General features: G+C 35.9%; 1 protein-coding gene across 2 annotated transcripts in view; it reads right to left on the bottom strand.

The window, feature by feature from the left end:
• Window positions 1–26,285, bottom strand: part of ACC (acetyl-CoA carboxylase) — a 290,230-nt gene that overhangs the window by 227,494 nt on the left and 36,451 nt on the right. For both annotated transcript variants that reach the window (XM_089105579.1, XM_089105578.1), the window contains exons 2-3: window positions 17,432–17,550; window positions 14,438–14,558 (exon numbers count right to left, since the gene is read on the bottom strand). In XM_089105579.1, coding sequence (XP_088961705.1) covers window positions 14,438–14,558; window positions 17,432–17,544 — 234 coding nt within the window. In that variant the 5' untranslated portion in view covers window positions 17,545–17,550. The remainder of the gene's footprint in view (window positions 1–14,437; window positions 14,559–17,431; window positions 17,551–26,285) is intronic.

The following is a 26,285-nucleotide window of genomic DNA, read 5'->3' on the forward strand; positions in this document are numbered from 1 at the left end:
TTAAAACCAAGAACATCTCTAAGATTATCATTGAGAATAATTATTTCAATTTCAACAGGTGATGTAATGTAAATCCTATCGTATTTCAATGAATAATTAAAATGGAATATACCATTCCTAAGAGATGAGATTTTTCTATTGATTGTACGACAAAAATCTGTCATATTCTCCTATTCAATATATTTCAATCTGGCATGTGGATATTGGCAAGATCTAAGTGATTCAACCCATTCATAGTCGACAAAGTGTGACCAATCGAATGGTAAAACTTTTATATCGTGCCCTCGATCCTTTCTCAGGATGTCGTAGGTATTTTTGAGAATACAATTGAGAAGAGCCACTTCAAACGCACCGTCAAAATTGATGGCGGGTGATAGTTTCGTCCAAAAATCACTTGTCTTATTCAAGTCGTTGTAGAGAGGATAGGAAACGTTGGACATAAAAGTTACATAGAAATCATTGGGAATTGTCAATATCTTCAACACCGATCCAAGAATCAAGATCAGAGTTGTATCATAGCCAACGAACAAGTAAATGCTTCTTACCCCTGTGAGTACGAGTCTTTAATATCTTTTCAATTTGATAGATTTCACAATTATTTTTAGCTTTTTGTAGTTCATGGTCATAAAAGCCGCCAAAAATCTCTTCATCCTTGGTGTCTCGTAAACGATAAGTTTTAGGTTTTGTGTCTAGGATTTTTGCCACTTTAAAAAGTTCAGTGGACCACAAGTAACTGCCCTTTTCAAAAACATCAGTTGTTCTATTAATTCGAACAGTATCACCAACATTGAGTTTATTTTTCTTCTTGACAATCGTTTCATTGGAATATTGTTTAAGAAAGGTGTCAATTGTATCATGACTTTACAGAAAACAAAGAAAAAAAATACACCTTTTAAATCTATTTATAAAAAATGCACTAGAAAAACCACTTAAAATAATATCACTTTTTTTTAATGCAACATGTATATTTACAAAAGCACAAAAAAAATCTGCTCTAAGTAAAAAAAAGATAACTTTGGCAGTGGCGGTGCGCCCCCCGCTGGCGACCGCCCCCCCCCCCCAAGGCCGCGAGCCCCCCCCCCCCCCAAAGGTTTTAGGAAAAATTTATTGGACTTTATTAAAACCCTATGGATAACACATTCGGCCCAGTCTGAAGTTAAATAGTGCCCAAGGGGGAGGGTAGTCACACCGTCTTGACAAACATAGACCTTGTCGGAAATGGTACTCATGGCAATTTTTTCTATATTTACAGTAAAGTTCCTGTAGTTGAGAGAACGAATTGCCAACAATTTGGCTCGTGGAATTGTATTTTCAACAATACAATTCCTATAAATGTCCATGTCGAAATTTTTATCCACATAGCTCGTGGGTACTCCTTTTACAACGTTTCTTGATTTTCTCGTCGTGTGTCTGCATAAAGTACACCTTCGGACTTACAAACATACCACAGGAAATCATGTCGCTTCCCGTTTCAGATTTAAAAAATAAAAGCTGATTTGGTGCCCGACGTTTCACAATCTCTGGGAAAAGCCCACTCCAATTGGTGTAGTCCATCCGAGAGCTGATGATTTCACCGTGCGCCAAATCATCAATTAGATTTGGGGTTTGTACTTTTAGCAGTAGAGAATCTGTTTCCCCGTAGCAGACCTCTACTTGCCCCTTCTCCGGCCACTGTACCCTAGCCACATTGTAGTAGAATTCCAACATGAGCTTTTTAGAGATCTCCAAGATCGCACTGCCTTCAGCAATATTTTTTTTTAAGACAATGCGTCTTTTTTTCTATTCAATAGTACCATTTCTGGGCCAATGATCGTGAAGAAAGTGTAATTTGGATCAGCAATAATTCAAGCACATTGTTTGGGATCGGTCATGACGTCAAAACGATTCCTATTACGAACACTCTCACACATTTTGCCGAAAGCCAAATTCAAAATGAGCTTATAAATTTCTGTTTCGGCTTTCCTTTGTGCTTCAGAGCGTTTCTTGACAAAAGTGTCAACAAACGTTTTCAGATAGGATTTTCGAATAAAATGGAGCACTCTGTGAACCTCTGTGACGTTGAAACCGTTGTTGCACATCCATTTTAATGTCACATGATGTACAACAATATTTTTTTTCGGCAGAAGGTCAGCAATAAGTTTTTGTTTTGAAGGTGACCAATGCAATCCGTCCACCTCGACTAAACGCCTATTGCGAGGGCTCAAAGAGTCCCTAGTCACAGGTCTATTGATGCACAGGAAAAGAAAATTCTTGACTGAATCGTGAAGCTCGACCGGTATATCCCACTCACTGTAAAAAAACCCTCCACCCAGCCCATTCTGCCACCGCCTGTCACGGGTTGGGAAATGAGGAGCTTGAGGAGCATTGATCTCTTCATTGTCGCTACAGGGTAGTAGATAAAGGTAATGGGTCGAGGTGTAGATACAATTCATATCGTTGAAAACAGCATCTAATTGTTTCCCTCAGGTCTCTCTACTTAGATCAGTTTTCATCATAAGATCTCCAGGAAAAACATCCACATTCAACGTTGACATCCTATTAAAAAGGTTCTGGTTAAAGACAGTAATTAGCCCAATTTGGTCCCCGCTTCAACTAAGCATGAGTTCCATTACCAGATGAGATGAAAAATAATAGCCCAAATCAAGATTAAAGTCCCCATTGATTTTTTTCCGTATTTTTACACATAATGTCTAACAGAGTTAACACATCACTCGACATATACAGCTTGCAGTAGTCAAACTCATTTTTACACCCTCCCTCTGCCGACGTTTACTTAGCAAAACTTTATTCATCGGGGGTGCACCTACGATCGTGTAGACTGTCGTAAAACGATTCAATCAAGGGAATATTTTCCTCGGTGAATCTCGACATGGAACAATAATAATCAAAAGGATAGATTCTCTCAACCATCAACACATCGTATAAATCAGTGGTATACTTTTACTTGAAGAGGAAGAAAGCGTTGCGGCCATCATCGCTTTTTGCACTTGAAATATTATGCTCAATGATTTGGGGAAATAACTGTAGGACTCTAAAAATCAAAATTTATACGGTACTCAACATCGTCTTAAACAAATCTCCACATAAATTCCAAAAGAAGCAACTTTTCCGATGATTTAGGAATGATTTTGTAGGAAAAGCTGTCTATCACCCATGCATCATCCACTGTTCCATTTCTTTGAAGATGTGCCATTGCTGGTAGCACATACTTCAGATCTTAGTTAGAATTATGTATAAAAACCGGAAGAAAGAGTTGCTGTTTAATTTTTAAATTACATGAATTGTGAGCCCACCCCCGAAAGTTACTTTTTTCTGTTGAATTGGGGTCAATAAGATGATTGTGATCCTGGACAATGTCTTTTGGGGCAAGAACACCCCTACAAACCCAACAAATTGTCCCCTTTTCTAGTGCCAGTTGCTCCTTATCTGAAAATGACATTGGGTAGTTGGTGTGAAGCAATCGTGAAATTGCACCGTTTGCTGTTTTTATTAAAGACACCAATAGCTTCTCTATGCTAACCTCTACATCCAAAGCCAAAAAAAACTCTTCTAACTGCTTTTTATTATTGAAATTACGACGAGGCTGCACATAAAAACATACATATAGTGTCTGTACCATGATTATTTTCGGCCTCGATTGGTGTGATATATCCACTAGTCTTTATTCACAGTTTAAAGATAATTTATCAACTTGTAGCAGGGACTTCTGCAAGTTTATTAATTGTAAAGTATCTTTGCCTTCTGCCAGCATTTCTGTTCGTTGATTGCCATGAATTTTGCGACATCTCATGTGATCCGAGAAAATTCGCTCAGATCTAAATGAGGAAAGGCACATGGGGCAATAGAGACATTCCCCTTTCTGAACGCCTTGGGATAAGAGTCGACTTATTGCTGTAACGGGGATAAAATGACCATAGGAATTTACATCTTTCGGGGGCTCATAAATAACCCAAACCCAATTTTTAACATTATTTACCGACGGTGTCCTAACTGAATATAAAACCCCGTTTTTATTTGGTTTCTTTCCCCCATTTACAAATTCTGTGTCATACTGGAGAACAACCACCCCCAACCCAAGATTTTCATTTGATTTATCAAATATGGTTATCTCTTTCAAGGACACCGGATAATTCCTCTCTAAACAATCAAAATTTACTTTAGGGAAATTTTGTCCACCGTTACGAGCAAGGCTATCGAGATTTTTGATTGATGAATCATCTTTCAATGTTTTAAGGGCTGCTGCTAAAAATGCATATTTAAAGCATTGCAGCCCTGTGTCAAATTTGAAACCTTGAGCCCCTCCTGTAGTCGTCAAATCTGGGTGGCATTTTATTTTGTTACCCCGCCCTCCCCTTAAAATATTTTAAATCTACTGAGATTCAGATCCATGTGTTCAATGTATAAAATTGTGGACCCGCTTCCCCTCTCGTTAAATGTGTCCAAAGTCGATATAAATTTATTAACCCAGTTGAAAAAGTTGCCCTTAAATTCATTTAGACCAGGGTAAAAATTTTAGTTGCCAGTTGAAAAATGAAAATAAAAAATTTCTACAGATGTCCCCTTTTGTAAATAAACTTTTTGATTTACTGCTGCATTAACTACCCCGAGACTCCCCTCTGTCTGACTCTGAATCTCAATCAGTTCTCGAAATTTGTCGATTTAGGTATGGAGAACATTTACAGGGTCTGTTAAAATAACGCCCCCGTCAACCACGTTTTCTTCAGGAGGATTAAAATCTTTCCTATGTGTTTGTAAGTGACCCAGAGCAGACTCTAACAAATAAAATTCACGTAGTTCCGGGGACATGCCACTATTTTCATGTCCTGCACCTATTTGCACAGGATCCAATTCACTAATTATAAAGTCATCGTTAAAAGTGTCCCCGGAAACATTAGGTCCAACAATTTGCACAAGACTGTCCATTTCTTCAGTTGTAAATTGAAAATCTAGGGGGATATTAAATGACATACCTTCACTAACATCATCCGGCAAGAGGGGACAATTACTCATGATACTTTGAAGTCCCGGGCCAGGGAACGCAGAAGTTTTCACAGCTTCCCCTTGAAACTAGAAAATGAATGAATTAAGTTTTTTTTCTTTGACGAAAGTTTTAACAAAATTATAGCACACTTTTTTTATCAAACAATTTTTTTTTCTTAATTGGATTCGAATTTATCAAACAAATAAATAATAAATTAAAAAATTTTTTTTTGCTTATAGCATTATTTATCAAACAAATGCATAATAAATTACAAATTTTTGCTTATAGCATTATTTACAAAACAGTGCATAATAAATTACAAATTTTGTTAATAACACACACACACACACACACACACATACACACACACATACACAAACGCACACACACACACACACACACACAACACACACATACACGTTCACATACACACACACACACACACAAACACGCAACAAAATTTTGAGATAACCATTTTGTTCAGCATAGTCGAAAATCTAATAATTATGTCTTTTAGGATGACTTAATCCCCCACCGGTCCCGGGGGAAGGGCTTGAAGTTATGAACTGTGCCCACTGTTTACTTAGTGTATTGTTTAATGGGAAGTATAAAGACTTTTCAGGAGGTGTTTTCTTATGATGGGGCAGGGGGGTGTCGGAGGCGGGGGAAACGGAGGAGGATCCTTCCTTGTCTAATGTATAGAGTTGTTTAAGTTAGTTAGTTATTTAATATAATGCGTTCTGGACGGCCTGCTTTCTATAATTGTTTTTGTAGTTCCATAATTTTGTTACTAAAGTAATATATTCTCATCATATTTTGGTATATTTCATTATGATGCCTGCTTTTCATAATTCTTTTTGTAGTTTCCATAATTTTGTTACTAAAGTATTATATTCTCATTATGTTTTGGTATATTTCATCATGATTAACATAACTTCATTTGCATAACTTCTGACCCATCCACAATGGGCATGTGGAGTTTATGTTATCCCCACATACATAGTTGATGGAACTTTCAATTATTTCGAATGAAATATTCTTCTTGGTTGAAATATTCTTACAGGTTGAAATTACGTTTCTAACCCCTATATATATTCCATTAGCCTATAAGTAATTATGCCTCCGAAGTCAGATAGAAACGTGTCGCGGAAAAAAATTTTGCAACACCATAATTTTTAATTCAATAATTCTTAATTTTCTCATACCTTTTGATGAATTAAGTTACACAAAATAATTTAAAGATATTGAAAATCAGTATTAAAATAGGATTCGCTTTATATATATATTGAAAAAATTACACTATTCGGATCAAACATAAGAAATAATGATATGGAAATAAATATACGCCATTCATATCTGATTTATTGAGAAAGCCGGGTTTTATTTTTGACTAATAAGAATAGACAGGGTTAAGATACATTTGATTAATTAAAAATACTTGATCATTTATAAAACTTGTTTTATTTTTGACTAGTAAGAATACATTTGATTAATATATAACTGATCTAATAAAAATATTTCGTTACTAAGAAACTCGTGTTTTATTTTTTTTTTTTTTTTTTTTTAAAATCTACTATTTGTAATAGCAATAAAGTAAAAATGCTCACATTTTAAAATTCAGACTGTAGTTGAGTGCCTTATGGTCCTGGCAAAGCATGATGGGAGATAGATGGGACGGTGACATCCGTTTCTTGCATAGATGTGGTGGCGGCTGCGATGTCACTGGCTTGGGGGGTTGGAGCAGCGGGGCTCACCATCATGTGAGGAACCATCCATTCTCTTTTCAGCTTTCTACCCGGCTGCATAGGGGTTGGCACTGGTGGGTCTTGGGCAGGCAGCGCCAGTCTGGAACGGATGTGAGTGGCTCCCAATGGACCACCTATCTCCACTTGTTGTATCGGAATAACGCCGTTAACCTTAGCTCTCTTTTCCGGGGGGATTAATTGTTGGAATCCACTTCCTTAAAAAGAAGACAAAATTTAGCATGGAAAAAACGATTCCCTTTTTTACAGAAGAAAAAATTAGTCTGCACAAAGAATCCCCCTCTTCCCCCCCCTGCAGCAAATCCAATACAATGATTTAAAATATAGATCTAAAAAATGGTCAGCCATAAATATGCTATAATTAAAAGCTAACCAAACACTAAACTTCAGTGGTGCGTGTCGGAATGACCACATTAGTTTTCTTGTCAAAGGATATACGTGTCTACAAAAAGAGTCTCCCCTCCCCCTTTACTTTTCATTCGAAGAAATAGTTTGTTTTTTCACCTTACAATGAAGGTGTTAGAATTGATACATTGCCCCCTTCCCCGCCTTATATTTTTATAAAAGCCTCTTAATCATCTATTAAACCCATTTGCTTTCATCAAATACATTGAAAATAGAATATCTCGTTTAATTTGACAAAAAAATAAACAAACTCTTTGTCAACGTGTCTTGAATAACACGAACACATGTGTCATTAATCAATGCGATAACACAAGCCTGTAAAGTCTGCTTCTAAAACCGATCCTTTTTGTAACATGGATTATAAACACAGATGGTTCTATTTAAGCCAGATAAAGAAAGCGCATTTTAAAAGCATGAAGGGGAAAATGACATTTTTTGAACGAAATGAACTATTTCAAAACAATTACAATTGTAACCACAGGAGGGGGGAGGAGAGATTTTATTTAAATAATGGAAAAAAATAGCTTACTTTGCGTTTTCTAGCGTGTATACTCATCATATTGTATGGTTTGTATTGTTGGAGGGGAGGGGGGCTAAGTCCCCCTGAAATTTGAATTTACTGGTAAAATGCTTTTTTTTGGAAATAAAGAATGAAAGTGTACTCACATTGTAAATATTTGTTGCCAAGACTTCTAACTCATCAATACTATTCATTGTTGTTCCCATTGTATTACAGATCCTTCTGATAATTTAATCACAACACATGTCCCTTATATACGAAATCCCAAGGACGAACTGTTATGCAAAGGGGAAATCATAGGTAAGTAATTCTCTGATTGGCTGCGTAAAAAACAGATTTTGGCTTAAAAACTAGACTAGTTGAAAAAACTTGGAGTTGAAACAAATTTAAGTGCGTAATCCCGTTCATATTGCTAATTTTTTTGCAATGTTTAGGAACAGGTGGGGAATCCCCACTCGCTGGAATGGTACCAACAGGACATAAGCAAATAGAACGTAGTTTCATAACGTGTTTTTTTTCTTTTTTTATCACTTTGTTTGGAAAGGTACCATGCGAACATAAGCAAATAGCATGGAGATTCAAAACGTGTTTTTAATCACATGTAGAGGTCCCATAGAGTAACATTGGAAAGGAACATAGAATAGCATGGAAGGGGACATAAACCCTTAAAATAGCATGGGAGGGAACATAAGCCCTTAAAATAGCATAGGAAGGAACATGAGCTCCTAGAATAGCATGGGAGGGAACATAAACCCTTAGAATAGCATGGGAGGGAACATAATCCACCCAAATCCATAAGTACATGCTCTGGAAAGACGCCAAGGAACATAGGGCAAGCAAATCCATAAGTACATGCTCTGGAAATGTTTTTCCTATATGTGTAAGCAAATAGCATGGTAATTCCTATATGTGTAAGCAAAATGGAACCTAGGACTCTACTCGAACCGTACCAGTACCAAGGATAATGTTATCAGCAAAAGCAACGAGAACGTCCTGACCCTACAAAGGTGATAGATTATTTTGCTAAAGTAACATACGAGAAATTATTATCCTCAACTTGTAAGCCAAACTGACAGCAAAAAAAAAGAATCAGCAGACATTTTAGAACAAACAGCCTCGATTATCCAACTTGTAACAAAAAGAGGTTTTGCTCTTTGAGGTAGAGATGATATAATTGATTTACCTCATAACGGAAACTATAGAGATTCGTGGATTTCGTGGAATTGTTACTAACGCGACTTAAACCATAAAAAAGAGCATACAACTGACAATCTAAAAATATCTCACTTTTTGTTTTAACATGTTTCATTCTAGAGAGCCGTTACTCTATACCTTCAACAATTTTTCGTTTGATTGTTTCAAAATAATGAAGTTTAAGGGTAGTACTATGTTTTTATCAGTATTGCCATGTTGAACCGTGAAACAATCAAAACTAATTTGGTAAAATTGACAACACTTTTTGTCCGTAAAGTTTGACCTTTTACCGGTAAAACATTAAAATATTTGTGCAAATAAGAGATAGAGAACTAGTGTAAAGGTTTGTTCGGTTCTGGGACATGGAAGGTCAATCTGCTGAACAACAAGCCTACCCTCCGCCTGATTCTTACGAAAAGTGTGAAATCGATATCAAACACAATATAAAGAAAAAATGATCAAAAATAGGGTTTTTAAGGTCAAACAGGAATACTCAAAAACAGAAAAAAAAATTATTATCCTCAACTTGTAAGCCAAACTGACAGCAAAAAAAAAGAATCAGCAGACATTTTAGAACAAACAGCCTCGATTATCCAACTTGTAACAAAAAGAGGTTTTGCTCTTTGAGGTAGAGATGATATAATTAATTTACCTCATAACAGAAACTATAGAGGTTCGTAGATTTCGTGGAATTGTCACTAACGCGACTTAAACCATAAAAAAGAGCATACAACTGACAATCTAAAAATATCTCACTTTTTGTTTTAGCATATTTCATACTAGAGAGCCGTTATTCTATACCTTCAACAATTTTTCGTTTGATTGTTTCAAAATAATGAAGTTTAAGGGTAGTACTATGTTTTTATCAGTATTGCCATGTTGAACCGTGAAACAATCAAAACTAATTTGGTAAAATTGACAACACTTTTTGTCCGTAAAGTTTGACCTTTTACTGGTAAAACATTAAAATATTTGTGCAAATAAGAGATAGAGAACTAGTGTAAAGGTTTGTTCGGTTCTGGGACATGGAAGGTCAATCTGCTGAACAACAAGCCTAACCTCTGCCTGATTCAACAAGCCCAACTTTCATACTATGAATTAATTCCTCAGTAAAAATATTAAGCCCAGCTCGACTTCACATCAACCGTGTTCAAGTAGCTGAAAGGGTATCTTAATTTTCGAAAGCATATAATATAGAACCGTTCTACATAGCACAGGATCAGCTTTACCCCAATAATCACAAGTGTACCATTGCGACTTCCTAGCCTGTTTGGGGGAAGCCCTGCTTATTCGGAAGCTAAGGCTGAGATGGTCACTATAAACGCATTCACTATCAACTTTACTCAGTCTATCACAGGCGACAAAATTGCAGAAAAAACGTATATGACTTATGATTAACATTTCTCTTTTTCAGGTTCCCTTTCTAAGCAACACCGGAGGAAAAAATATTAATATTTCTCTTTGTCAGATTCCGTTCTGGGCAACATAGAAAGAAAAGCTTATATTTTATTTAATAAAATAATTTTATATTTAAATATGTTATTTAAAGAAAAAACAATTGTGCTTTTAGGGTATGACTCATAATTAACATTTCTATTTTTCAGGTTCCGTTTCGGCAACATAGAGCAAAAAACTTCAATTTTATATAAGAAAAGCTTCAATTTATGAATTATTTAAAGAAAAAAACAATTGTGTTTTAGCATATGACTATTAATTAATATTTCTCTTTTTCTGGTTCCGTTTCGGGCAAAATTGCAGAAAAATCTTCAATTTTATGTAAGTAATTTACGAATTATTTAAAAAAACACGATTGTGCTTTAACACATCAGGAAAAACATAGAGGAAAAAACTTCAATTCTGTGTAAGTAATTAAAAAAAAAGGGGTTTAGCATATGACTAATAATTGTTATTTCTCTTTTTCAGGTTTTGATTCGGGCAAAATAGAGGAAAAAACTTCAATTTCATGTAAGTAATTTATGAATTATTTAAAGAACAAAACAATCGTGCTTTAAAATATGACTAATAATCAATATTTTCTTTTTCAGGTTCCGTTTCGGCACAATATAAAACTTCAATTCCAAATAAGTAATTTATAAATTATCGGTAGACAACTAGACCCCGGTGCCGCGCCGATAAGGGAAGGCCGGCAGCGGCAGGCCAAAAACAGCAGCGGCGGCGTGCCGCCGATGACGATTTTTCTGCGCCACCGCCGGTGAGATGTCGGTGGCGCGTCACCGGCGCTATCGATGTTGACAGCAAACATGAATGTTTTCATCAGTCTTTCTGAAATCCCAGCTTGAATTTACAACAGATTGGGGCCTATTTATGAGTTAAAAATTTCGCAAGTCGCTGGTTGGACGCTGGTTTTCTTCGTTATTCATCAAGAGAGGTGGAAATCTGGTAGAAACGAAATGACTGTGGCTTTTCAGAACCCTCGCATAATAGTTGAACTACCTGTTAGCTATGTATTCTTAACATAAATAATTATCAAAATTATTAGTTTTTTTTCATCGACCATTATTGCATACAAGACTTCAAATACTGTATCAAAAAACTTGTCAAATATTTGGGCAAAAACTTTGAAGATAACTTTGAACTTAGTTTGAACCTAAAAGCTAAATTTTTTCATCATAATGTTCTTTGTCTATATTTGTTTTTTTACCTTTAAAAAAGTTCGAATGGACGACTTTGATATTGTTTGTTTTTTTGCTCTTTCGGATTCCTAAAAAGCCTTAACAATTAAAAAACAAAAATACATTTTTAAGTTTTTATGGCTTCCTTATAGAATATATATCATGTAGGCTAAACGAGGTCGAGGCCGAAGGCCTCGACCGAGTTCGTTGATTTTGAATTAAAGTTATCAAGTATTTTACAGTAGGTTGCAAAGGTTAGGTTTGCTGAACTGCTGTTTTTTTTAATTGCTTTTGGCTGCTCTTTTGGATATTATTCATTTTCCTTTTGAGGATTCATTCCAAATTAGAAACTCATAAATACCTAATATCAGTTAAATTATAAACTGTATTTAAAAGGAGTAAATTTATCAAACTGAAAAAACATGATGATGGAACACTTCAATTACAATAAAAAAAAACTTTGATAAAAATTACAATTCTCACTTGTAAATACCTTGTAAATGCCTTATATTAGAAGAACTTCCAATTGCATAAAAAAACCGTCTGTATACCGCCTTGATACAATACCCTCTCTGCTTTAAATTAACGAAACAAATAACTTTTTCGGCATCCCTGCCTTCAATAAAAAAAATCGAGGTATTTTCACTTAAAAATGAGACCCCCTATCCGTCCCACCTTTGGATACTGCTTTGATAGGATACCGTCTGCTTTAAATTAAAAAAAAAACTTTTTGGCATCCCTGCTTACAAAAAAAAAATTCGAGATATTATCATTTACATATAACAATTCCCCCCCCCCCCTCCTGGATACCACTTTGATAGGATACCGTCTCTGCTTTAAATTTAAAAACAATTGACTTTTTTTGGCAACCCTGCTTTCAATAAAAAGAAATTTCAGATATTATCATTTAAAATTTATAAAGGTCGAACAACAAAAATGTCGAAATTAGGCAGATATACCTCAAATTACTGGAAAACTGAGTCATAGATTCGTCGTGGCGTTCAATAAGATCCAAGGAATCTAATTAAAAGGGAGCCCACACAAAAGCCAAATTGGGCTAGTAGCCTATGAGAAATCCAAAAATACCCAAGTCAATAAATAAGTCCCAATCGGGGGTCATGTGTCTATCAAAATATTTCTATCGTTTCCCACGGAATTTGATATAATTTTCTTCCGTCTCCGCTTTAAATGAAAAAAAATTATGTTTTTGGCATCCCTGCTTTAAATTAAAAAAAGTTGAGGTATTATCATTTAAAAATGAAAGCCCTCTATCCCTCCTTCTATAGGCAATAATATACAATTTTTTTTATTAATCCTATTTCTGGGGTTACTTCCGTTCAATCTTCAATTCCTCAACCTTGTACATAGTCTATAGCTAAATCTTGTAGAAGGTTGCTTTTTCTTTGGGGGTGGGGATGGGGGTGAAATTTTTCAGAAAGAATATTGTATTTTCATTAATCTATCAGGCGTTCAGCAATTGTATATTAAACATTAAGAAAGTATGTAAAAGTAGCAAAAGAAAACAAAATTCTGCAAACTTACGATTCAGTTGTCACAACAATCTGTTGACTATCAATTTCAAAATCCAACTGAACCTGTATAGTGTATGCGTTCCGTTCAACTTAAAAATAAAATTCTTGACTACGAGTAATGTTACTTACGAAACTGATGTTACTGATTCTTACGAAAAGTGTGAAATCGATATCAAACACAATATAAAGAAAAAATGATCAAAAATAGGGTTTTTAAGGTCAAACGGAAATACTGAAAAACAGAGCGAATATTTCAAGAGGACAACCCCCTCTCTTCTTCAGAGCGAACATTAAAAAAATTCAAGGAAAATTCCAAAAAAGAAAAAAACAAACCAATAAATCCAATTAAAACCAAAATTAAAAGATGAATAGAGTTCAATAAAAGCCAAATCTTTTGATTTTGATTTTTTATTGGATTTTATTGGTTTGTTTTTTCACGTTGACTCTCCGCGTTGTTTTGGTTTTCTTTGTGGTTTTTCTTTGGCATTTTCTTTGAAAAAATTTTTCACACTGAAGAAGAGAGGCGGTTGTCCCCTCCAAAAATTCGCTTTGTTTTTCAGTAGTTTCATTAGGCCACAGAAGAAACATACGTTACTGAAGATATTACCCAAGAAGACAAGTTGCTGTTTTCTAGTTGCTTTTATCGGTTTCAGCTTCCCTAAAAAAAAAAAAAAAAAAAAAAAAAAAAAAAAAAATCCTCAACTTCATACGATGACCTTTGAGGGGAGAATATTACATGAGAGAACGAGAGCTATTGCGTTAAATACGTACTACACCACCACTGCCCTACATGGAACAGTCAAAACTGACTTTACGCAAATTATATTAAATTAGCCGACAATTTACATTTTGTTAAGAAATTGTTTTTAATGGGGAAAATATTTTTCCTATAATAGGAAAATTTATGCCCTCCTTTCACTTGCTATAAAATCCCTTTAAGGTGTCAACATTTGAAAACACAAACTGTTGCTTAGGATGCCAACAATGAGCAAAGAGACGGTATCCAGTGCTATGGAACGCCCCCTTAACGTTGTAGACGTTAGTCATTCAAGCCCAGTCATTCACTTATCTGAGAGCAAATATTCACCCAAAAAAAAAACGGAAACGCTATGGTTTTTACTGGAACTCCCATTGACTCAAGGGCGTAGGCAGCATTAGGCAGCATATTGTCTAGGGGGGGGGGCAGTCGATATTGCGATGGAGTTTTATGAACTGTTTCTTCCAAACCATCTGCTTTTTTAGGCATAACTAATATAAAATTCAAGCTCTAGGGGGGGGGGGCCGCTGGCCCCCCCCTCCCTACGCCCATGCATTGACTAAAAATAATTCAACTGCTGGAGTTGAAATCCCGTGCCCTTAACGGCAATTAAAACCTAAGCAACACAAAACAAAATTCATCAATGAGTTACCTTGTCAATGACCTTGTTCCCACCAAATTTCTTGACTAACTCTTCTGGTGTGGCAACTGTCACGTCTTTTGAAGGTACATAAAGGTGAGCCATTGACATTGATCCTCGCTGGAGTCCTGGTCTAAAATAAACAAAATAAATAACTACTAAATCACTCAAAACAAAAAATAACAAAAAACTAACAAAATAACTAATAAACAAAAAATCTACTAAAATCACTCAAACAACTTTACCTTCTCATATACAAAAACTACTTGATTACAATATATTATTTGCAATCACTTTGTAATTATATTTACAAAAAATCATTTGTAATTTGTAATCATATTTATAATTCATTCCCCTAAACAGTCAGATTTGGTTCTGATCCCGAGAAAGCAATCCTGAGATAATGGCTCTTACGTCCCACCAGATTTCGTCAAGATCCAACAAACCCTCCTGGTAAACGTTTTGGTGATACCGATTCAGGGATCTTGTCCCACAAATAGACCAAATCTGGGACGAAGCCCTAAAGGCATACCCAGGACACATAGTCTTTCTAAGATGAAAAAAAAACCTGAAAGGCAAATGATCAGCCAGGTAATTTTTTTATATCTAGCCACTCCTATTTTAATACTTATCTACTCGTCCATCCCATTAAATTCGGTCGACATTCGTCAACCAATTTTAATGGATGACATGGTGACGAAAGTTTAGAAATCCTCTCCTCCAAAAAAGGTCAAAAAGGGTACGGACGCCTAAAAAGCCACGTCTAGGAAACTTAGTAGCAGTTCCAATCAAGTTTGATAAGGATCCAATATCCTCTTCAATTGAATATCGTAACAACAATAATATACAGAGCCCTCCCTTTTTCCCTCCCCCGGAGGTCACATTGGGCCTGGATCCTCAAACGACAAATGAGGATCTGGATCCCCAGATCCCTAGGACTGGGGCCCTTGCTTCCACTTAATTTGGTTCACTTGCAAACAACTTTCTTATTAAACGTTCTGGCGGCATTAATTCAATTTCCCACTTCCCCTACAGAGGATAGACTGTGTCTATACTCTCAAAGGCCTAATTGGGACACTTGTTCTTATTTCTCCAAAAGTATGTTTAAAATCTCAGTACCCCTTTTGCTAAATATTCTGATGACTAAAACAAAACAACTCTCCTTCCTCCTTCCCACTGAGGTCAAGCCAAATACAACGGACTCTTAAAAAGTAGAGCTTAGATGCTCGCTGTTACTTTCCAGAAAACCTGAGTGACACCGGACGATATCTTTCGACAGGTGTCTTGATGATAAAAATTTAAGACTCCTATCCCCAAGGCCGTATCCAGAGCTCCCCACCTCTAAAATTTTTGTCCGACTCGCAAAAGCGTTACAAAAATTCACATAAACTAATTTTTGATACATTTTTTTAAGTTTTTTTTGTAGCCCCCCTCCCCAAACAAAAATCCTGTATAAACCCTGCCCCCCCCCCCCTTTCCCTTTCCTATATGTATTGGATTGGATTTTGGCCCATGTAATGAATAGCGGTGTCAGTTCTTACTTCTCCAAAAGTTTGGCCAAGAACTGATAATACCTTCTTCACATGTCCTGATGGCAAAAAATATAGAGATCTTCTTCCATAGAGGTTGGGCTACGTCCAGATATCCTAAAAAATAGCAAGGACAGGTGCTATTACCTCGTACCAAGTTTGGTTGAGATCTGAAAACTTCATGGAAGATGCATGTGAATGATAAGATTCAAGATAATCCCCCTCCCTTATCCCCACCTAGAGTCGGATCGTAGCTAGATTTATTTTAGCCTACTTCTTACATTTTACAGGATAGATTTTACAGGTCAAATTAGAATGTCCAGATCGATCTCATAAGAATCATTTCCAAGGAATCTAGAGGATATCCATCGTTTTCAATCTGAGGCTACTAAGGGATAGTACCATGTTTTACATGAGTCACGTATTACATGATCCCTAAGAAGTTTAGAAGTTTGTTTACGAAGCTAGGACAGTTTCACGTAACTCAAATTCTACAATTTTGAAAGTCTTTTTTTTCCTCGTTTGACAATCCTCATACTTGAAAAAGTTTCGAATTTCCATATCTTACCGTTAATAAGCTACAAACCGTTGATCAGGGAAAAAAATTTGGCCCCAAAACACCATTAAACATTTAAGATTCTTTAATACTTGTTTTTTTAGTTATCTCTTTAATCAAATTGTCTATTTTTAAAGCTTTATGTTTAAAATGGAGAAAAAAAACTTTTATTTGGAAATTCGTCTAATCTGTCTTCTGTTTCAAGGCAGGAGGTACGAAACAATTCACTTCTGGATGAAGAGAAGTTGTAAGAAAGCAAAAAAAACGGATGAATTTTAGGAAAAGTGCACACTGAGGGGATTATCATAAAAATTTCAGACTGGTGAAGGGACACCCGTCTCCTTTTTTACGTGCACGATTTAACGTATATAGGTATATATCACCTCTCTGCCCATGGCTTTTTCCCTAAGTATGCATTTACATCAGTCACTTGTCAATTTTTTTTAAAGTGCTTTTCGTCCATTCCGTTTTTGTGTACTTTCCCTTTTTTGTATACTTCCGTTTTTTATCTCATTGTTCATCTTTTCTCAGAGGGGTGGCCCCTTGACTTTCAGAAAATCGACTTTTTAGAAGATGTGTTTGAAAACAACAATTAAAAACTGGAGTATTTTTAAGACAACCAAATGTCTTTGTAGTTTAATAAAAAAAAAATTACCCTTTTACTCCTTGAATCCCTTTGCTAGTAAGGTGGCGAGAGCAGCTTACTCCCGCCACTGTAAAATCAAGCATGAAAATGAGCTAAATAATTGATTTCACCGAATATGCCCAGAAATGGCTAAATATGGCCCGATTTGGCTGAATATGGCCAGATAACTGATTTCAAATATCCTTAGTCTGCGCTCCCTGAAAAGTTTCTTACAAAACCTATTGGTCACCATTAATTCACCCACAGGCATTGCTGGTTAAAATACCAATAGTTACCTTGAGGCTGGTGGACTGGCATTCATTGTATTATTCTTTTGATTAGTCGTGGGAGCAGATACTACCGTTGACTGTGGTGTAGGACTCGCACCGGTATTGGGTGGCTCTTCCATCCTTAGCTAAAAAATAATAATAAAAATACATACAACTATAAATTCACTGTAAAATCTAAAATATCTTTTCAATTAAGAAGTTAAAATATGTGTATCTCCATGTCTTTTCCCAAAATAACACAGGAAGCACTTCCAGATCCCCAACGTTTCCCATAATTTTTATTATGTGCTTCAAATATGCATATTTTTGATTTTCGAAATTTGGGTTCTCATGCTTCACGAGATTTTACGTGAAACACGTATTTCATTTATTTCCCACGAAACATGTTTTTCACGAGAACAAGTGAAAGATTCCAGCGTGCACGCCTGGAAAGACGCACTGCCTTTCGACCACCTTGTCTACCAGTCATACTTCTTTTCAGTGAACACAAGAATGACCAATTTTTTGTAATGCACGAATCCTCTGAATATTTCTTTCGACAATATTTGACCTTGCTTTTTTTTTTCAGGGGTGATCATATTGAAATAATGGTCCTAGAAGATCAGGAGAGGGCGCATTTGAACGCAAATTAAAAGTTCTAGTGCCATTTTAAGTTACAAAAAATATTCGAGGGCAACTGCCCTTTCCCACACACATTTATTTCCCACACCAATTTATTTCCCAAAGCTATTTGATCAAAATTTTGAGACAACCATTGTGTTCAGTATAGTTAATAGATCAAATAAATGTCTTTAGGGGTAAAAAGACCCCCACAGTCGGTGGGGAGAGGCCTGTATGTTACAAAATTTGCCCATTGTTTACGTATAGTATTTGTTATTTGGAAGTATACAGACATTTTTTGTCGCGGGGGGGGGGGGATTTTGTGCTTGAGGGATTTCCATTGCGAGAAACTTCCTTGGGGAGGAAAATTTCCCAGGGGGGACGAAAATTCCAGGGGAGATCGTACACTGGGGGTATTCGACGGAATTTCTAAACGAAATTCTTGTTAATTGTCTTAAATTATCTTTGCCAACTCAATTTTGCATGTGAAGATGTTCCGAGAAAATTACTCAGGGGCTATTTTCCGCGTGTTTTGGTTTTCGGAAAAAAAATTCTACGGAAGGGGGCATTTCCGGAGTGACCGAGAAACCGAGAAACAGATTAAAGTCTTTTTCAAATGAAAACATGCTAAGGATAATTTTTCAGGCTGAATCGTCCGCAAGAAATTTTACGGGGAAAGGGGAATTTCAGCGAGGATGGCCTTGTCTGGAGGAAATTTGACGGGGAGTGTACTTTACGGTGGATGAAATTTTCACGGACGAGTTTCCCGTGAGGAGGGTATATTTCATGGAGGCTAAGCCAAATTTACCTGCATTATTATAAAAACGAACAGAAATTAAATAAAAAACAAGTTTTTAAGCTGAAAGTAAGGAGCAACATTAAAAGTCAAACGAACACAAATTATTCCGTATATGATGGGTTGCTCCCTCCTCAATACCTTGCTCTTTACGCTAAAGTCTGACTCGTTGTCACAATTTTTAAGAATGGCTACTGAAACACAGGGGCCGTTTAAATAGGATAGGAAGCTTTGAAAAAGTTGCTCTTTTTAGAAAAGGAAGAGTTTTAATGTTGCTCCTTACTCTCAGTTAAAAAACAGTTGTTTTTTTTATTTAATTTCCTCTAGGGGGCTATTTTGCCGCCTATAGGGAACCAGTGAAGTAGATAGGTAAAACAAGTTTCACTTAATGGAAATCATGGAGTGTTACCCCCATCTTTTGAAATGGTCACTTCAAAAACACTTCAATATAAAGCTAGGCAGGGGCATTTGTGAGTTTTTTTTGTGGGGGGGGGAGGCAGTTAACCCCCCCCCCCCCCCTCCCATGATTTGGAGAACAAATCCTTATATAGCCCATGCCCCTTGACTCTCCAGATGGAGACCCCTCTTGCCCTCCCAATAAAAATGCTGGAGCTACGCCCCTGAAGCTAAGTGAAAATGAGACTCCATTTCTGAAATATTTACTTTTCAATTTTTAATTTTGGAAGTTTTCTCAATCTCTGGAATTTTCAATTTATGAGGGGGGGGAAATTTCCAGGGGGACATCTATAACCCAATATTAGCTTTGTAATCAACAAGCTCGTGAATCCTTGAACTGAAATTATGATAGAAAAAGATAGGGGAATTGTCAGGAGGGGGGGGGAGATTTTCAGGGGAAATTTTTCACAGGAGGATTTTCAGGGAGGAATTTTCCACGGAGATTTCCACGGATGATTTTTCTGTAGGGGATAATTTTCCGGGGGGAGAATGGTCCGCAGGGGAATTTTTCACAGAGGAGTTTTAAGCAGGGGAGAATTTTTCGGGAGTAGAATTGTCCGAGGGGGAAATTTCCAGGGAGGAATTTTTCCAATACATTAAATTTAAAAAAAAAATGGTCGTTATTAAGACATAGGGGGAGGGTGATTCCCCACGAGGGAGTTTTTCTGCAGGCAGAAATTTTCCACGGAGGAATTTTCTTAGGCAGGGGAGATTTTTCCCGTAACCCAAAATTAGCTTTTCAATCATCAAGCTCAGAAATCCTTGAATTGAAATTATGATACAAACAAGACGAAATTTGTGAAAAACGCACATACATGAGTAGTAAGGCAATGCACAGTCCGAGTAGTGATTGCGTAATTTGTCTTACCTCTCGTCTGAGGCATGAATATACAGTGTAGTTTAACCGGTACATTGAGTTACCAGGGTCAGTTACCTATTACAACGAACCCTACATGGCTTGGCAGACAGTTTTTCTATTGTGACACTCATTTTTTCTGTGTCAATTGGTTAAAGAAAGCTGGTGCTTACTCCATATGATAACTTGATTAGTCGGTTTTTTAAAAAACTTGGCAAGCTATAATGTACTCAATTAAAAACCCGATATAATGTCCATACAGTGCATTCTAATTTTCATTATGTTTTAACACATTGATTATATAAGACCATAAATTATTAACTTTTAAAACAATGGATTCGTCAAATTTAAATGTGAGTACAATTTTAATTCTTTTATTTCCCAAAAAAAAAATTAAAGAAAAACGTTTTACTAGTAACTTCAAATTTCAGAGGGAATGAGCCCCCCGCCCCTCCAAAAATACAAAATCATAATAATATGAAGAGCCCATTCGATATAAACAGCAAAGAACACTTTTTTATATTATGTAAATAAAATATCTCATCCACAGGTATGTTTACAAGTTTTAATTTTTTTGAAAAACAGTTCTTTATCATTCAGAAACAAACTTTTTCCAAGCATATAGCTTTTTTCTGGTATGAATGAAAAGCTTCTGTGTTATACAGAGTGTTGTACTTTTGGGAGTGAAAATTTACAGGCTCTTGCTATAAAAGAGGTTTGTTTAACCCCAATTCCGCAATAGATGTCTTGAGGAAAAAAATAGCGTGGAAGGGGGCCTAATTGCACTCCATTTTTTTTTTGGTCACTTAAAAATGACACTAGAACTTTTAATTTCCTTTCGACTGAGCCCCCCGGGGTATTATACGACCACGGGGTCGATACGATCACCCCAGGGAAAAAAACAACAAAAAAAATAACAAGTAGCCCTTAACCTGCATCCGTGATCAATCTTCTGTCAAAAAAAAATACAAAATTACATAGTTTTGCATATAGGAGCTTTTAACTTCAATTGTAGGTTTTTAGGATTTCGCAAATCTGATGGTACGATTTTCACTAAACTTAGATGAGTTTTAGAGGGTGTTTCCCTCTTTTTTCGAAAACGAGGAAAATTTCCCTCCGGCACGTAACTTCTGACTTATATAGCTAAACTTGATGAAACTGATATATTTGAAATTATCATTATAAGGATTCACTTTTTACACTGGTGTTTTTTATTGTTTAAAAAATAATGTTTTGAGACAGGGTTAAATTTTAGCGTAAGGACCGAAATGTTGAGGAGGGGGCAGTCCCTTTAATAACGGGACTAATTCCTGTTCGTTTTAAGTTTTAATGTCGCTCCTTACTTTCAGTTTTAAAAACTTGTTTTTTTTTTATTTATTTAATTTCTGATCGTTTTTTAGTTAATGCACCTTTTATTTGCATAAAAAAATTTTTACTTTTCTTTTGCTAAATGGATGTCTTTACAAATTAACTTACGTAACTAACTTCTATATTCGTATATTTTTCTTCTGACAAAAAAATACAAAGTTGCAGATTTTTGCAGATATGAGCTTGAAACCTATGTAATAGGGTTTTCTGATACGCTGAATCTGACGGTGTGATTTTCATTAAAATTCATTCACTTGTAGGGGATTTTTCCCCCCTCTTTAAAAAATCGGGTAAATTTTCTCAGGCTCGTAGCCTTTGATGAGTAATACTAAACTTAATAAAATCTATATATTTAGAATCAGCATTATAAACACATTTTTTTGATACATTTATTGACAGCAAAGTTCTGTTTTTAAAAGTTTGGATTACTATTGAGCCATATCGCTTGTTTTTTTATTGTTTTTTTTATTACCTAAATGTTATTACGTATATGAGGGGGAGGATTCCCCCCTCTGACAATACCACTCTCTTTACGTTAAAAATTAAAAAAAAAATTTTGATTAACAAACCCCAGAATCAAAAACTTCGTTTAATTAGAATAGATAGCTCTTTTGAAAGCACTAAAAAAAAATTTTTGCTTTAAGAGTAAAGCATTGTGTTGGGGGAGAACCCCCTCACATACGTTATAATTTCTGTTCCTTTTTATTTAGCAGTAAGAAGAAGGAAGGTAAAGAAATTAATAATAGGAGCACCTTAATGAGCAATAAACTTTTTGCATTTAAACAGGAGGAGGGCAAAATTTGACCTCTTAGGCATTTATACAACAGGATAGAAAAAGGGGGTTGTTTTTTTCATGAAAAATTTTGACTTTTTTTAAAGTAATAGAATAATTGCAATAACCCCCCTATCGAAAAGAAACCGAAACTGTATCAAGCTGCGTTAATGAAATCCACAATGCCTTCTATTATCAAATATGCTTGTAGAATTAAAAACGATCTATACAAGCCAACAACGACCCAACTTAAAGTGCCAGGGCCCTATCCTACCAGTGTTAGATCTACGTAAGGTGGGAGTAAATTGAATAGAGAATTGACTGCTTCTCATAATGCCTCAGCTCAGCCAACTCAAGATCGTGAAGTTGACCCCCTTCATTTTTTGCCAGGGACATCAGATGTAGAAGCCTAGTCAGATTTTGTAAGTATACGTACAATTTTTTCTTCCTCTATTTTCAAAAAAATGCAAATTTTCTTAAGCGCATAACTATTGATGATTAAAATTTAAATTTGTTTCCAAACCATTCTAAAACAGTTTAGTATTATATTCGTTCGTTAAACAACTTAGTAGTATGTAAAAGGATGCTAATATCACTGGCATAGCTTATCATGCATATCTACGAAATAGTATTTTGTAAATTCTCTTCTATGCAAAACATCTTCTAGTAAAATAATCCAATATTCCATTAAACAAACCAACTTTATAAAAACAGACAGTTCGATAGGTTACAGTTAACAATCATTCTTAAACTGGGATGTATATCCGCAATAAGGCAGTATGCATATCCGGCGCTTATAAAAACCATCCATCCACTACACATGAATTTTAATCACCTCAACGGGTGTTACTTGAAATTTAAGTGAGGTTCATGTAACAGAATGTATATCGCTAATAAGATATTTTAACACAGGTAGAAGGTTTTTAAATAATTTCCAAATATCTCATCACTACGTTGTCAAAAAACGTTATATGGGCGAACCCACTTTAAGCACTTATTACACAGAAATTCTTAGGGTTATTTTAAGATGTGTTTTTGATAAAGAACTTGAGGCATTTCTATTTGAATGGTGTGAAGTTCGATATCACGACTCAAAGAGACTTTGATCTTCCTACCCTGAAGGAAGCCCCTAAGTTCTATGGATCCTTCCAGGGGGACTCCAAACGGTACAATCCGTCATTTTAATTACACTTTTATTGTCGTTATGGATGGAGAAAAAAAAAGTTATTCTCTCTTACAACTATTTATTTAGTTCCTGTCTACTATGCCCACAACTTAAAACAAATCCGTTGCCAAAAGATATAGAAACATTCTGATAGTTGAGAGTTACATCACCAACCGATACATGTCATTCATTTCAATTACATGAAGCTGAGGTGCAATTACTCATACAGCATACTGCATCGGTTGAACGATGGTCGAATTTCACTGAGTTATATTGACGAGGGTCAAGCGCTAGAATTAGACCAATATTTTGCGTTTTCATGCTGAAAATTTTCGGATTAAAACCATGAGTTTTTTATATCATTCTCTGGTTCTAACTTACCCTTCTAAGAGTAAAACTACATTTTCATGACTAAAATGATATATATTTTTTTAACAAGTTCAGTTGTCATTATGAAAGACAAATGGCAATGTAACTTTTTTTTTCTTCTTCTTTTAATTGTTCAGGTGGTGGGACAATGACTTTGAGAAATTGACATAGTTTATTAACTATATAAAAATAATGGTTATTTTACATAAAAAAAATAAAACTTTTTTTTCTACATATTAATGATATAGCACCACCAACACCCTTGGCTGATGAAGCAAGTTCATTTACAGAGCAAATTCTGTCACCGTCAACGGAGTTTAGTGTCGAACCTACACTGGCTCTAGAAAATATGGACTGGCAAATAGGTTTTGACAATGATGTTTTTGGGGAGACGGTTAGCCTGGACGACTTAACCTGTGAAATTGACATGCTTGAGGATCCAGGCTGGACAGACATTGTTATGAGTGAGGATATAGGTGATGTTACTAGTGCATCTTAACTGAGTCCTCGTAACAAAATTCCATCACATGAAAATATAGGCTGGCTCGACCAATTGTCCCCAAACACCTTGGAATATGTAATAGTGGACTACCTCGTGCCATATCCAACCAAAGCTATTGAAGAGACTGGGAATGGTGGTGTTATTGACAATTCCCCCTCACCATCCACCATTTCACTTAATGTTGTAGATAGAAGTAGTAATACAATAACAACAGTACCCCCTCTCCGGGAGTTTTTTCTCCAACTCTGACTAGCACCACACATTGGTCTACAGCACCAAATTCGGTGACCTCTTCAACTCTCTAGTGTCGGGGGATATAATAACAGACCCCCTGGCCATTACACATTCCTATACTGATAAGATTCGAGCCATTCTTGAACAACAAATGGGGGTGTGGGGGTCAGTTTAAAAGCATCAATAGCACTAAAAGCATTTTTTTAAATGAAAGTGCAGATGGATGTATTCTAAATACTTTCACACAGAGATGTTGAAAATTCACACTCATTTATCAATTTTTGGGGTAGTCTTTCAAAATTGGGCCAATAGTGTTCAAAGTAGGTGGTATAATTATCACAAGGGGGGTAGTGGATCCGTGGCTTTACTGATTTAAAGTCTAAATGTTACTAAATTTAGGTTTAAAAATAATTTTATTGTAAAAGGGGGAGCGAGGAGTATTGGATTAAAATATTATTAAAATTTAGAGGGGTATAAGGGGATACAACAAATAAATTTTGATACGAGGCTGCAGTATTTCAAGTATGCAATTTTAATTGCAGCATAAAGACCACTTAGAAAAGATGTATCTAAAAAAAGTTGGATAAAACGGAAGTTAATGGTAGGGAGGGTTCAAAGTTTCCAAAACTAAATTTTAATTGTCTAAACGGTCAATTTCCAGTGACAATAAAAGAACTAGATAATTTTCAGCGGGCTAATGCACATTTAAAGATTGGTGTCACGGTGTTACAGCATTACACAGAATTTGAAGAGGGTCAGCATTCCGATAAGAAGGGTGTATTATTTCCAGTGAGGGTTCCTTCAAATGAATCTATAGAACATTGTGTTTGGCTTCTATACACCCCACCCACAGACTCCAATTTAACTAGTCATTTCAATGCGATGACTGATATTACTAGGGCTGTAAATGATGGTAAGCATCAGCGTGGTGTGTGTGTTATCACTGTCCAACATGTATCTACAGATTTCGCTCTGATTTAAAGTTATAGCATCACATGAAACATTGTAAACGTCATAGATACCAGCCTGTGGAGACGCTAAACGGATATAGAGTGATCTTACGTTTTAAAAGATTTCAAAACACGTTTTTGCAGAGCATTAACATCGCTTTCAATTGCAAAGCTAAATAGACAGATGTGTGCGATCCGTTAAATTCAAATTGTGTTAAAAAACATAAAGTCATTGGGGTCTCTTAAGCTCACACGCAACGAGATTATAATAATAGCGTGCATGTTCTGGATGTAGTTGATATCTTGAGTGACGGTAAAGACTGCATGTTCTCCATATTGGTCAGTCTAATCAAAACAGCGAACGGTGCAATTTCGCGCCTTCGTTATACAAACTATCCTATGCTCCTATCACCAGATGACATAGTGGCCATTAAAAATCGTAACATGTGTTGGGTTTGCAAGGGGGAATTTGATGATGGTGTATGGAATGGGGGGAGGAGGAAGGTGATTGATCATGATCATTTATGGCAGAAAATTACATCGGGAGGGAGTGGCTCTAGAGGGGTAGCACACCAGTCATGCAATTTAAACGTTAGACAACAATATTTCGTGCCTGTTTTTATACACAATTCCAATTAAGACTTAAAGTTTGTTCTTCCGGCGTTGGCCCGCATTGCCAAGGGTGGAGTTGTAGATGAAGCACGGATAGATTGTTCTTTTTCATAAAAAATCATACCCAAATCATTGGGGAAGCTAATGCTGCTAGAATTCATGTGGAAAACAGTTGACAAG

The sequence above is a fragment of the Artemia sp. Qi Xiang Cuo genome, chromosome 19 (genome assembly GCF_049724085.1).
Source record: "Artemia sp. Qi Xiang Cuo chromosome 19, ASM4972408v1, whole genome shotgun sequence".
NCBI classification, from domain to species: Eukaryota; Metazoa; Arthropoda; class Branchiopoda; order Anostraca; family Artemiidae; genus Artemia; species Artemia sp. Qi Xiang Cuo.